Source organism: Camarhynchus parvulus, chromosome 5 (assembly GCF_901933205.1).
Source record: "Camarhynchus parvulus chromosome 5, STF_HiC, whole genome shotgun sequence".
Lineage (NCBI taxonomy): Eukaryota > Metazoa > Chordata > Aves > Passeriformes > Thraupidae > Camarhynchus > Camarhynchus parvulus.
In genome coordinates this window covers 23,622,099-23,637,038 of record NC_044575.1, presented here as the reverse complement: position 1 = coordinate 23,637,038, position 14,940 = coordinate 23,622,099, and the positions used below count along the sequence as shown (strand labels likewise).

The 14,940-nt window shown below is 38.5% G+C and overlaps 1 protein-coding gene across 8 annotated transcripts in view; it reads right to left on the bottom strand.

Annotated features, from left to right (window-relative positions):
- Positions 1–14,940, bottom strand: part of PHF21A (PHD finger protein 21A) — a 133,582-nt gene that overhangs the window by 11,519 nt on the left and 107,123 nt on the right. For 7 of the 8 annotated variants that reach the window (XM_030949292.1, XM_030949286.1, XM_030949288.1 and 4 more), the window contains 7 exons: positions 13,105–13,401; positions 11,287–11,385; positions 10,220–10,271; positions 9,330–9,409; positions 8,825–8,885; positions 6,217–6,380; positions 1,528–1,683 (listed from right to left, as the gene is read on the bottom strand). In XM_030949292.1, the coding sequence (XP_030805152.1) occupies positions 1,528–1,683; positions 6,217–6,380; positions 8,825–8,885; positions 9,330–9,409; positions 10,220–10,271; positions 11,287–11,385; positions 13,105–13,401 (909 nt within the window). Of the gene's footprint in view, positions 1–1,527; positions 1,684–6,216; positions 6,381–6,446; positions 6,470–8,824; positions 8,886–9,329; positions 9,410–10,219; positions 10,272–11,286; positions 11,386–13,104; positions 13,402–14,940 lie in introns of all 8 variants that reach the window. The other variant, XM_030949291.1, reaches the window with a different exon arrangement.

The following is a 14,940-nucleotide window of genomic DNA, read 5'->3' as shown; positions in this document are numbered from 1 at the left end:
CTATCATTAGCCTCAGCCCTGTTAACAAGAAGCTTCACAGACCTGATCTGAGATTTAACAGAGGGAATTATTCACAACTGTATTGTGGCTCCCACAAAGCAACCCTATTTCTTACAAATGTCAGCATTTTCTTAAATTCCCTCCATAGCCACAAATAAAGTCTGCTAATGATACTGAACAACTTAAAAGAGGAATGAAAGGATAGTATATCTGAACTCAAAACTTGCCAGGAGACATAAACATTACTTCATGGTTCAGTCAAATCGCTGATCTTAGTTGTTCTGGGAAAGAAGTTTTCATGCTGCAGCTGAGTCTCCGCACCCTCCATTCAAACATCACACTTCTGGCTAATAAAACATGAAACTCTCCCATCACTCCTTCTTATCAGAATCATCTTAATAGACTCGTCAAACTCTCTTTATAAGGGTAAGCACCATTTATGTCTTTCAGATCCTTCCTACATTTTGCTTCCTAACAAACTTTAAGAGGAAAGACACATACTTTTAGTACAGGATCAGAGTGGTGTCTCAGAAGATAAGAGGACTTGGTCAGTTTACAGTGAAGTTACTTAGATTTCCTCCTTAATTTTGTTGGAAGCTATCACAGAAACATGAAGAGTAGGGATAAGGTGGGAGTAGGCAAGAGCAGGAGTACCCAAGTCAAATACTCCCTCCTCTCTGGCAACTACTGACCAAGTCACTTGAGTTTTGCATTTTCATTCTTCTGAGCAGCACATCATAGGTTAGGCTGTTTTCTCATGCTACCACTGGTGCACCAAAGGCCACGTGGCTGACCAAGCAATGAGCTGCATTAGACAGGACACAGCTCCAGACTGCCTATTATCAGCAACCCTTTGTGACTCCTAGAGCTCCAAAGAAGGACTAGTAATACAACAGTTTACTTCTTCATCTTGTATGCAATCTCAATGCAATTATAAACAAAATATTAAAATATCACCTGCTCACTTCAAGTGTACATTTTCAGAGAATGATCTAGAAGGAAACTGTTCACCTATACTCATTATACTGATGCTGGATGATATTATTGAAGAGATCACTGAAGACAGGGATCAGACCTTCTAATGTTTGATTTATATAAGCAAGCAGGGGTTTATATCTGCTCTATCTATTGAGGTGGGCTTGTGCAAATGCTTTATTTATTTGTCCAGAAGAATATACTAATAACTTTTGAAGAAACAATGAGCTTAAAATGAACAGCAGAATTTCTATGGGTGGTAGATAATCTTTCAAAAAGTCTGCATACTTTGATCCAGAAAAAGAGTAAAAAGATAAGGGTAACAAATAAAGACCACGAATTCAGAAGCAAGACCTGACAGTTCTGTATTAGCACACATTCCAAAAGAGGTAATAATTCAATGAAATTCACACAAGCCTTATAGCACATGAAATAGATTTGTTCAGCGTCAGGCTGTCTTGGTCTAAGTAACCTAAGCAATCTGGTTATTCTCTTTAACACCAAAAAATCTTCACATTCATTGCACATAACTCGCTGTCTGTCAAACAATACCTGGTCTTGACATTTGGGACAGATCCACATGCCCTTAGGAATGGTTTTCAGAGGCGGATCCAGGCAATCCAGGTGATAAACACGTGAACATGTGTCACACATCAGCAACTGCCCGCTTTTTCTGCAAACACTGCAAAAATCCTCATGGATATCACCCTACAAAATTAAGGGGAAAGGGTTTGGGTGAGAGAAAACAAGAGAGAAGGCAAAAAGTGAACTTTGACCTTTGATATCTACATCTTAGTTGATTTCAAGGTTTACAGCACCAACTATTTTTAAGGTGATTCCAAAAGGTCAAGCCCTTTTTAGACTGTGAAACAGGAAAACCATGCCAGATGTCAGAAACACTGACATCTCTCCTCCCAAACACTCCTCTGTCTTCCCAAAGGAAAATGGTACAGCAAACACTTATTACTATAGCTTCTCTTAACTACTGCTACCCCACAGCCCTTCTTCTTTAAGATTCCCTCTTTACCCTGATCTTTTTATTTGCCTGAAGTGATGAGCTACCCACTTTCTTAACCCTCCTGATTTTTGGATGTAAGCCCAACTCCACTCCCAGAATGCTGATTAGGCTGTCTCTTGCCAGTAATAGTATGTAAGAAACCCCAACTGAGTGACTTAAAAGAACACTGTTAAATATTTAGGTCACCTTTAAAAATGAAACTGTAGGGAAAAGGTGTTGTGCTTCTAAATGAAAAAGAATAGAATGAATTATGCTCTGAGACAATTCTTTTTACTTCACTTAGGCTTCCTCAAGTTGCACCAAAAAAGCTGTGACTCAAAACTTTCTCATTGTCGACAGAGAGTGGATTGTTTCATCACTAACATAGACTGAGAGCTAGGATGAAAGAGTACCAAGAAAGATTTTCTAACATTTTTAAAAAGAAAGAATTGAAAAAATGACTAGCTCTGTCTTTTAAAACAACAAGGTTTAGTTACTATTGCATTTCCATCAGAGAGAGTTCTTCTCTACAGCCATTAACATCCCAAAAAGGCAGGTCTGATTTTTGTTTCTTCTTCTCTCGCTCTCTCCCCACCCCGTTTTGATTTGATTTTCAGATATTTGAATGAAGAGGCATGATAGAAAGGTGGCTCAGCGATCCTAGAGGAAGCAAGGGGCACTCCACCCTCTCCTCTGACCACTGGGCTCTCCTGGCAACTCCACATGTCCGAGGCCCCATCTGGCATCTCAAGTGCACCCTGTCACTGACCCACAACAAAGATTCACGCACACCAGATCTGCAAGACTGCAATCATAGGATGTGTGTGTGGAGCAGAACTGTGGGTACACACTCTCCTGTATGAAATACCAGCCTATGCAAGGCTTCATTTTGGCACAGATCATCTCCTCACACATGCAAACAATTTCTATCAGTTTGGAGGGATAGCAGATTTGGCCGTGCACTCACACATTAAGGAGCCAGACAAGAAAAATTACAGTAATCTCCACTATGGATGACATACTACACATGTAAGAAGAACGACACATGAGCAATCTGCTCAGGTTTCTACTTCCCAGTTCTATGGCTGATGAGGGCCTTCTTCAAAGGGAAAGCTCTTCTAAATTCCCAAAGTTAACACTGATTTCATGTTTTGTAAAGGATCAATCTTCAGTGAATTTTCAGTGCCATATTTTGGATCCGTAACTCCCAGGGACAGTTGAGAGCTGAGTTACGGAATTACTTCACCTTTAACACCAAAGAGTTCCTCAGTGTTAAATGAAGATCTAAATGAGTGACATTTCATGCTTCTTGTGAAGTGATGTGTTGTAACCAGGCTGGAAGAACTTCTTTTCCTCTATCCTGCATTCTCTGAGTACAAGGAAAAGGCAGCAGGCAAGAGATATCATATAAGCTAAAATAAAATCCTTTTCAAGATAAGGAGAAGTTTAAGAGGGGAATCTCTCACTTTAGAAAAAAAATTCTATTCTAGAGAATTACGTATCTTAAGATGCAGTAATTGCTACAGACTACACAATGGCTCTTGGTAACAAAGTGCAAAATATTGGTGTGCTGAAAACCAAACCTGTTATGTCTCATATCCTGCAGAAAGAGCCCTACAAAAGAGACACATATGCAGTTTCTTCTTAAGGGGAGACACTTACAAATTTAGGCCCAGAATGTCTCAAATTCAACTGAGTGCTGCAAAACCTGTAGTGATACAGGTGACCAGTGCACAGTGCAGCTGAATGCACAGAGATGCCAACACACATGCACAGAATTCACAGTCCTATTTTTGGTAATGCAAACTTCAGGGCAATTCCTCAGAGTTAACAACTGTCCTTACCAAAATCCTAGCCTGTGTTTGATTCCAAAGAATTGCCCCAGGTCTTATGGGCAGTTCATAAATATATGCATAAAGGGGGGGTTGGTATTGTTGTTGTGACATGCACCACTAACCTCAGCTTCTGAAGCAGCTTTGTGTAGGCTACAGCCAGCCAGCTTAGGCTAGGGCAGAACTCACTGAGGCTGCTCAGACACACTACAGCCTGGAGTGACCGAAGAATAATTTCAGAACAGATACCATAAAAGGTGATTTAACATCACTTTCTGTTCTACTTCCTCTTCACAAGGGACCAGGGAAGGGTCCCACAAGGGAAAATAAATTTAAGCTTTCTGGACAGCTAACAGTTTCATTTATTTTGATAAAGTGTCTAGAGCAGCGGGGCCTGGCTTTAGGCAACTGAACCGAATAATTCAGTAACAAAAGCAGTTTGTGTGCTTGAGTTTGTAATATCTATACTTATATGTACATTTAACTGGAATAAAATGGGAAAACTAAATATTCTGCAACATTTGTTCATGATCATATAAATAAAGATGATCATAGTGTATGATGTAAGTGAATTAAATTATCAGAAGCAATACTAATTCCGGCATATTCTAACTTTTATGGGCTTGACTTTGCAATCTGAAAGTTCTACAATGCTTCTCTCAATTCAAACTCTGTTTTGATATAAATGTTCACTAATAAGAAGGCATTTTGTGACCAAATACTTGAATCATCACTAAAACAGAGATTTTTGCACAATTCGTATTGCTGAGTAATTGACCTTCGAAGGCAATTGCTATTTTCCAGGTGAATGTGCCACTACTGCATGAGGGAGAACCACACATAATCAAGTGCCTCATAAGTGGCTCACATAACCATTTGGCAAGACAATTGCCAAATTGGAAAAGGGAAAAAAAAAGGGAGAGGAAAAAAAAAAAGAGGTTTTGCTCAATCCTGCCTAGTGCATTATTTCCTTCCTTTTCCCAGGTTCTAGACCTACTTTCTACCCCTTCATCCTTATCACCAATCCTATCATAAGTTTCTGCTTCATCCTCCCTTCAAAATTTCTCCCTGTCATTCAGAGAATAACATTTCAGGAAAAATTCAAGAAGGCTGTTCTGGTCCACTGTGCCTCATGCCAAGTGCTTGGCCTGATTTGCAATTTTCATAGGCACTGCAGAAAAGAGGGCAACTCATCATACTCTTCTGAGAGCTCTTACACAGTAGGAAAAGACTGAGCAGTATACACACACATGAGAGATGGAAAAGACCCCCACCACATTATCCAGTCCTTCTCTTGGGGCCAGTGTAAACTATGTGCTCTTCAGCACATTTGCAAGTCATCTGTACTTTGTATTTTTAAAAGTCCCCAGAGATGGAGCTGTCCCATTGTATCCATGAGGGGCTATTCCACAGTCCCATTTATTTGGCTGTCAGGAAAGGGTTTTTGCAGTCATGTGCTATCCTGCTCTAAAAAATGACTATATAAAAGAGAACCTTGTAATTCCACGTGTGTATTCCCTGGCTATCTGAATTGCATCTATTTATTTCAGTGCTTCAGACACACTTGCACTACTCCAATTCCTGTTACCTCTGCAGAACAAGTACAGCTCAGAGGCAAGGAACTGGCCTCTATTCCCTGTTCTACGTGGTCAGTAGAGTTGGTGTCTCAGTCCATGTTCTTACAATGGTGCAACTATACAGATGAAAATAGAACAACCCAGCTTTTCCTTAAAGGCCATTTCAGATGGTTGGGCCTCAACTATATGTGACTGTCTTTTCTAAAAGCAGAACTGCAGAAGGAGAGCGTAGTGCCAGTATGAAGAAATAACCAAGCACCTTTTAATTCTTAAGCTATGCCTGTAAATACCAGCAAGCTCTTAAATGAAAGTACATTCCAGCTCCTGAGGACTGTTTTACCCAGACTGAAAAGTCCTACACACTTTCTGCCACATCAGTGCCACAAATGCTGCTCCTGGCTGTTCTGCATGATGAAGCAGTGTCCATCCTTCTCTCATTATAGAAACACAACTTTTTGTTATTATGGCCAGTAATTAATACTTTTCATTCTCCTCTTCTCCACCCACCCCACACACCCCCTGGCCCTTTTCCATGGATGACAGATTCAATTCAGTCAGACAAGATCTCAGAAACTACACAAAGGAAATGAGCTCATCTAGCATGCCTGGATCTCCCAATGTTTCAGTCCACTGAAGGAGTTAAAAATAAAATCTCTACAGGATAACAACACAGGTGCAGGAGGAAAAAAGGGTGTTAAAAAATGCTGGACTGTTTCACTGCACTGAATCAGGACAAACGATGAGTGAGATTAAAGAAACAAACACCTGCAATGATTTTCCTTGAGCCTGCTTTGCATAACTTTCTAAAAGTAACCCCTCCCCAAGAGTTACTTACGTCTGTGGAGCTGGGACTAGGCAGGGACACAGGCTGAACAGCTGCGGGAAAAGTAAATGTGCTCTCTGTCTTTTCATTTTCAGGGGAGTCGGGATAACTGGAGAGAGGGGATGTGGGGGTCAAAGCCCCGAACCCCAACACCGTGTTGTATTTAGGTGGACGACCTATATATTAACAACAGGGAACACAAACGAAACAAAAAAAAAGAAAGGAAAAATGATCTTACATACCTTTGGCCAGTGGTCCTCATTGGCTAGCGTGAAAAAGGAAATGATGTAGCACAGAGAGGAAGTTAATATAAAAGTCACAAGTGGAAGGACAGAAGCAAAGATTTAAACATTTTTTAGAAATCTTTAAGCAGAATTTTGCAAGGAAAGAACATTTAAAAGATGTATTTCAGAAGGAAATAGAAATAAGCTCTGTAGAGGGTCAAAGAATTATTCCCACAAAAGCAGCATGGGGACAGTTGCTACTCCTAAAAATGAGGCTATTCAGGTTTTAGGGGAAAAATGTTGGCATCAAAGCTCCACAGAAGCTACAATAACTACTATTAAATTCTTTCTGCTGTTATCCCACACCTCCCTATCTTTCTAAGTGCCAGCATAAATCTACACAGAGGTTAAATCCTTTATCAGAGGCCAACACTCACCACCCTCCTACTTTTCTTCCCCATTTTTAAACCTCTCAGTTCACAGATCAGCACTTTCTACCCTACTGGTACATCTTTTAAATAAGGCTACCTAAGAACAGGTCTTGTTTTCTGACCCATAACTAATATCAGTTTTAACCTATCACTGGTCTTCTACTGTAACCCACTCCAAATTCTGTGTTCTCTCTTAGATTTTCTCAGCCAAGTATGTTTGATTATGCACAATGCCTAGATACTCCTTTAGACTAGCAGATGTGCAAAATGTCTTCATACAATTCTTATAAAATTACAAATAAAAAGCAAGACAGCAAAAAACCCAATATGCAATCATCATTTGTGCCTTCCTTCTCCCAGGTAATTTATAGATATGTAAACATAAAGGAGTTAGGATCTAGGAATAATTCCCCAGATCTTATGTTTACAGATTGCCAGTCTATACCCATTAACATGCTAAACCTTGCATTTAAGGTCTGGATATGTTCCAGCACTAAGTATGTCCTTGGAAATGGATTTCTGCTAGTGATGTCCACAGGTGAAATTTCTGACATGCTCAGCACCATCTATAATTAAACTAAAGCTCTCAAGGGCAAATGCTTACAAAAGCTTTTCACTCAATATATTGCTGTATTAAATTACAGAACAAATGTATACTTCCACATCTTTTGTCAATTGAAAACACATGCTACTAATTTGGTGCTGATGCATCATAAAGGCTCACTCACAATAGGGTGTGATGAAAAAATAGAAAGTATAATAGTCAGTTGCAAAAACAAGGTAAGAGAGTATCAAGTACAAATGCATACAATCATTTTCATTGATACAGTAATTGTTCACTATAAGGTCTAAAATAAAATTAAGAGATCATTACTAGAAGAAGGAACATTTACTTATCCACAGAGTAAATGCAAAACCCCTCTATTTAATATCTACATAATATCATTTTAAAAAATACATTTAATGTTTTTAGGGGATAGCAGCAGAAACACATCTTTTATTTAAAAACAGCATAGCTGCAGAAGTGTCAGCTTTGCCACATTGTCTGCTGGACTGAAAACATGGATCAAGAACAGAATATGTCAAATTAATATTTCATCTTGCAGACAAAACCCCCAAAAGATAATGGAACTGGTCAGTACTAGAGAGAGAGAGACTGGTTTAATTTTTTTAAAATCTGATTTATTACTTTTTTAGACAGAAAACTTAGGATAGAGAAGGTATTATGAGTCTTTAAGGACTGTAGAAAATCATCAAAAATCAGGTAAACATTGTCAGGTAGGTGTGGTCAATGCCATGCACAAATAATGGCATAACATTCTCTCCCACACTGTTCTGTTTCACCTGTTTCACCATAAACTAAGTCTTAAAATTTTACCTGTTCTACAGAAGGATTTCTTCTGAATAATACTGCATGCCTATATGAAAGATCATCTCTCATTTTAGGACAAGTGGCACTCTGGTTGCAGTTAAAGCGCTTAGTGTGAGCATGATAGCTTTTCTCACCCAGGGCAAGTTCTTTTGAAGGACCCATCCCTATTCCCAGTAGGAAACAAGGCTTTTGTCACACTAAGCTTCCCCTCCTATTCAGGGCACAGATGCTCTTCCCACAACCACTTCTTGATAATAAAAATACAGCCTAGTCATTAACAAGGGGATCTTTACAGCAGCTTCATAACTAAATGATGTTCAAACATCTCACATTTCTAGTGAATATCTAGTGAATTGGGTGGGTTTTGTTTGGGTTTTTCTGGGAGTGAAACTGAAATGAAACATTGAGCTGCCTAATAGATCTTGCCATGCTAATCCCTAGAGGTCATGGTCTTTGCCTACCATGGAAATTTACTGGACAAATGAAGTACTGTAGAGTCCTTTTTGTTTTGCTCTTCAAATTGACATGGGGACTACAAAAGCAATGTGGAGGGAGAGGCACTGGGCAGGGAGACAGGTCTGGGTATACCTCACCTCTTTTACGTGTCCCAGGATGCATTGTGCTGTTCAGGTACGTCACTGTACTCTTCTTGCGCTGCAGGGAACAATGGAACAATTTCTGTTGGGGAACATTTCTGGCAATAATTACATGCAGTAGCTGAGGAACAGCACAGTAAGTACTAAGCGAGATTACTGGCTTTTGTGTTTTCTGAAGCACACCTTCAGAAAGGTTAGCTTTTTTACACTGCTTCTGATATCTGAACTGCTTCAGGCTGATATGCAAGCAGACCAACACACATTGCCATTTGATGCCAGGTTTATACAGGAGAAGGCAGAAAAAGATACAAGTACTAGAAACACCCCAGTGTATTTACTATTTAAAAATCTGAGCATCGTGTCATTGCAATGGCCTTTTGAACTATAAATGATAGCTTGCCTTTCTAGTTAGAACTGAGAAAGCTTACAAGGTAGCAAGATGTTAGAAAGACACTCAAGATCAGAATGAAAATACCAGCTTCCCCCAGCAAAAAATTAATACCTCGGGCTCAAAAACGGCTCCACTGTACACTGGATTTGCTGTTGTTCTTCTTTTCCTCTCTTGTCGCTTACTTTGGATTTCTTGTAAAACAAAGCATTCAGGTTAGAAAAGAATGGATCTCAGAAATTATATAAAGTCCACAGAATTCAGTTTGCATGTGAGAAGTGCTGCAAAGATTTCTATAGAACACCAGTCATGCCGAGTACAGGCAACTGTGTTATACTTTTGACTTCTGAAGGTTTGAAAACTAAGAGCTGACAAGGAATACAAATACAGTGCTCAAGCAACTGATTAAATTCTTCTTCTCACCAAGTAATCCTCGACTAAGACACTTAAAACTCGTGGTCAGTATAACTGGGATCTTAAAAAATGCCTCTGGTAACCTTGCTGATACTTAAAAATACAGAGCAGAAATATGCAGGTGATTGAAATGATAGGCTGTCTTTCAATGTATAGGATTAGAAGTTTAAATTATAAATCAAATTATAATCCATTAACTCATTCATTACAAATTACAGTCCCATGAAATCATAAAATAAATGAAAAATCTAGGCATAGGTTACAGTAAAATTATCTGTGGTGTATCTTTGCAGATAGAGGGGTTCTCCAGAAGGCATTGGTATTGCCACAGATTTCTACCATCAGAGCATACACTTTCTTCCCAACCTCTGCTCCACTGCATAAATAACTTTATGCTTTGTTTCAATGTCATAAGAAGAACAAAAACATGCACAACAAACTAAGTTAGATCAAGAGTACAGACATCCCAAAGGTAGTATTCTACAAGAAAATACTGCATTTATTACAAGAAATAGCTTGGAATCCTACTTCCAATTTAGAATGACCATGAAACCAGGAGCTGAACAACCAAACTAAGACATTTTTCCTACCTTCCAGGTGATCATGAGTAACTAGTCCCAGAGACACCATGAAGGCAAGTTTCTGTGAGAGGGAAGAAAAAAGATCATGAAAAGTGCAACTGTTAGGATGAGTCATTTATGCCCTTTAAAGGTAGCTGACCAGTAACTAAGCACCAAAATAATTTTTAGTGATACTTTGCTTCTATAAATCACTTTTCATTCATGCATGTCAAACTTCTTGGAAAAAGACAAGAGTCCCATTTCCTAGATGGGAACCTAGCCTGAGATACTGAGAAATACCAATTGCTCATGATCACAGAGTTGGCAGAGCTGGGAACAAGAGAGCAGTTTCTCTACTTCCATTCCAGCACTGAACTGACTATTAGAAGATACCAACACAGTTCAATTGCCAGAAAAATATTGCTAGTTTAAGATCATTCTCCATCTATTGTGAACTACAAGGAGCCAACTCTAGCTTAGATTTGCTATTTGCTAAGGGCTATGAGTTTCTTGGAGGATTCTAATTTTAATGCAGAGACCTGTGAAAATCAGAATTTTGTTGTCTAACTGACAACAGTTAGAACTCACACAACAGTCAATTTGAATCCATCTATGGAAATAAATGTAGCAGAGCATTTAGCTGTAATCAGTTCCAAAGCTCTTTCACCCCAAACTAAACTGGGCTAAAACACAAGCAGAATGTGACTCTTTCCTTCCTGCTCACCAGAGTAGAAATATTTTATAAAGAAAAACACACATTTCTTCAGCTTTGAGAATAACTCCAGAGTCTAAAACCTCAAAGGAGTGCAAATCAACTCTGTAATCTAAAACCCGTTTGATGGAAGAATCATGGAGAAATGACGATCTTCTAACTTACAAAAGACTTAGAAGCCAAATGTGTTCCAGAACTGAAAAGTGCAATGCACTACATCTATTTAGATTTTTTTCTGTAGTCTTATCAACTACTGCTGTCTAACAGGAACGTATGGAATGTTAAAGTTAAGAAGTCTTGAGGGAACAGAGGGAAAAAATATTTTCTGAAGGACAGTGTCCTTTTTTTTTTTTCTTAAAAGAAAGCTCTGGGTATGTTCTGATACCTGTGGATTTTCTTCTCGTTTTGGCTTCGGTGCAGCAGGTGGAGTAACTGTACGACTTTCTGTTTGCTTCTCTTCTGTTTCCACATGTGGTTTAATAGTCTGCAAGAAAACAGTGTTTCTCACATTCAGTGATAAGAATGACTTTTTTACTTTGACTATTAAAGCAGAACAAATACTTTCACAAATACAGGAGAGAAAATGTTTAAAGCTGACAGTGTACTAACAAAGACTTAATTGAGGAATCTGATGCGAGAGGAATGTTAAGTAAGGTATTTTCATTTAACAAAGAATGAAACAGCCTTGTCACCAATCCATTACCCCACACAGCCACACAAGATAAAATAGTGATTTTAAGAGTTAACTTCATTACAGAAATCACTGTAATGTATGGGAATAACAGACACTTTAAGAAAACTCACCCCATCAAGACTTCCACTTAAAAACCCCTCTGCATGGCACATACATTTTGTACTTCTCACTCCTCAGTCTTTGTATTTTATAGAATTAGGAATGGCTCAAAAACTGTCTCTCTGAACTCCTCAATGTCAGATGTTTCTGAAGCCTTTTTCTTTTCTCAAGTCATAAATCTTCTGCATGACATCCCTCAGCCTACAGCATGGATGTTGAGGCTATAAACTGAGCAAGGTGAGCTACAGACAGAAAAACTTTTCCCTTTAAGATATGGAGAAACTATACAGAAAATTTCATGTGTGATTGAACCATCACCATTCTTCAATGTTTCTCTGTAGTTGCCAATAATTATTCAAAGAGCAAATGAATATTGCTGACATCAAAAGGAACAGGCATCAAAAGTCAAATATTGTAGAAGTACAACTTCACATGGAAAGGACACACATTGCTGACTAGCCTGTGCAACAGCCCTAAGGTATGCAAGAACCTACTCCTGAGACTTCACAAGCAGAACTGAGCATGAGCACAACTTTCATGCACATGATTTTCACAGTCTCTATAAGTATTTCAAAAGCAGAAAAAAGGAAGCTTCAAGGCACATTAGTCTAGGAAAGAGTTATAAGTGACATATATACTACTATTATCTATATAAATTACATAAATATTATGTTACAGTATGCAATATGTTATAGTATACAATGTTACACTATTACTAACATACAATATACAAAAGAGTTAAAAGTGAATCAGAATATTGCTTTACTTGAGCAGACTGGCAAGGACTCTCAGTTGCAATCCACACAGACTTAAGTAGTGACTTCTGACTTACAGAAGTCTTTTCTGGAAACAGACTTTAAATATACAGACTTCTCTGCTTCTGAAGGTCTCCTTTCTACTCATTCAATTTGATTTAGACACAGGGAACCATCAGACTTCAGAAGCTGAGTGAGACTATTTTGCCTCCAATCACAAGATTGCAAGATCAAGAGATCATGGAAGAAATGGCCACATTTATCTGATTAAATATCCCTACAATTTTGTGCAATTTTTGCCTTTCACATAACCACCCTTTGAAAAACAAAAGGGCTTGATATGAAGATGGATTTCAGCTTGTATTTGTTCTTCAAGATGCTAGTCAAATCCTACAATGTAGCCTGCTTATGAACTACTGATGTTCAAACAGTAGAGGGAGCATAAAAACACTGAAGCAGGAGAAAAAGGTGCCAATGGCCCATATTAAAGGAAATGGTAACATCTATCCCAAGAGCTGCAAGTCATTCCATAATTTGTACTGCCATTGGAACATGACTATCTCCAGTACCCACTGAAAACTTCTCCCTGGCGGTCATCCTCTCCACACCTGCACAGTAACCCAGTACCTTGCATTAGTAGGCTCTTTATCTGTACCTGTTTTTCAATGTTTGGTTTGCTGATCTGTACAGTCTGAGGCCCAGCGAGCCTGGTCCCCGGTGCTGCTATCACGATGCTGGTGAGCTGTGCCATAGGGAAGGTTTTGGCTATGGTTGCTGTCTGCCCATTAACTACACGAACTGGATGGATGGAGTTCTGAGAGTTGGGTAAAGAGGTGGGTGTGAACTTCGTTGTCAACATCACAGGCCTCTGAATAAGCTGAGGAGCTGCAAGCATTGGAGGAGGTGCAGGGGCAATAGGAATGTTATTTTGGGCAACTGGTTTAGGTCGAACCTACAAAAACAAAATAAGAAAAAGAAAAAAAAACCCCAGATATTTGTATATCAGTATTTCAGGTCAGCTTTTCACTAAGTCTTTCAACTCATCCTATATAATCTGCAGGAGGCTGCTTGATTTTTTTTAGATAACGTCATTTTTAGCATACTGTCCTAAGTATGTTAAGAGAAAAAAGCACCACATTTTCAAGTCTACTTATATAAAACCCATCCATAACATTTGCATATATAGTCACCATCCCTGAAATGGTATTTGGATGTACAGATACTTATACAGAATGTTTATTGCCAAATGCCTTATCTGTATCTAAATTAACATCCTGGTTTTACAGGCCAAAAAAATCCATGTGATATTTACAGGCACAGCTGAGGCGCTTGTATTAGAAGTGTTTCAGGGCTTTGTAATGAACCTCCAAGAAATTATGAACAGTTGACTGTGCCCTGAAACAAAAAATTATTTTTTCCAGCAAATACCTGTTATCTGTCAATTCTATATATTATTTAGATACCTATCTAAATAATATATAGATTGGCACAACCAATCTTGATAAGCAAAAAAAATGACAAGATTATATATTAATCCCTTACTGAAAGTGCTGAACGTACAGGTAAATGCAACCATTTCTCTTCTTTCACAAGAAAGGAAAGAGCACAAGAATCTTCCAAAACTCCATCACCAATACTTGCTTATTTCCTGTCTCTGTTAAGTTTGTACTTTAACAATGGACTTAAAATATCATTGCAGAGTACAGAAGTAGAGCACATTACTTTAAAAATAAAGTTCTTTTTTTCCTTATTTGATTTCTATCCACCTGCAATACTCCATAAAGCATTTTACCATGAAAAACTAGGTCACATTCCAACAGATCTCACCATACCCAAAACTTAATCAGATAGCAGCCTTTACTTTCCTTTCTCACTTGCAAAAGATTTACTTTTATTCACAGCATCACATACTTCATAAAAATGAAGTAGTTCATCCAAGATACTTTTTTTACATAAAGAAATAATCTGTGTCCTCCCCAAACCATGAAAAAAAAAGCAAACCACAAGTTTTACTACTCAACTGAAAACAGAAGCCACTCTCCCTTGCCATACAGAAATACTTGGGAATAATCTAGAGACATATAATTTTTTCTTTTTTCGCTCATGAGCATCAAGCAACAATTACAGCAATTTAAGGCCTTAGGTGATGCTTTAATTTTGATGACACCTATTCCATGGGTTCATTTCACTTACGGCATACAAGATCATTCATAATCATCATATACAAATTTCATAACTACAAATTCATACAGGTGGAGGGTGGCTGAGGAGGTCTCTAATTTGACCTCCTGCTCAGAGCAGGACCATCACTAAATGCAGATTGGCTGGCTCAAGGCTTTGTCCAGGTAAGTCTTGTAAAACTTCAAGGATGGAGCTTTCACAACATGTCTGGCAAGCCTCTTCCACTCCTAACTGTCTTCAAGGAGAGAAGTGTTTCCTTATATGCAGTCTAAAACTTCCCTGTCTTCATTTATGAGCATTGCCTCTAATT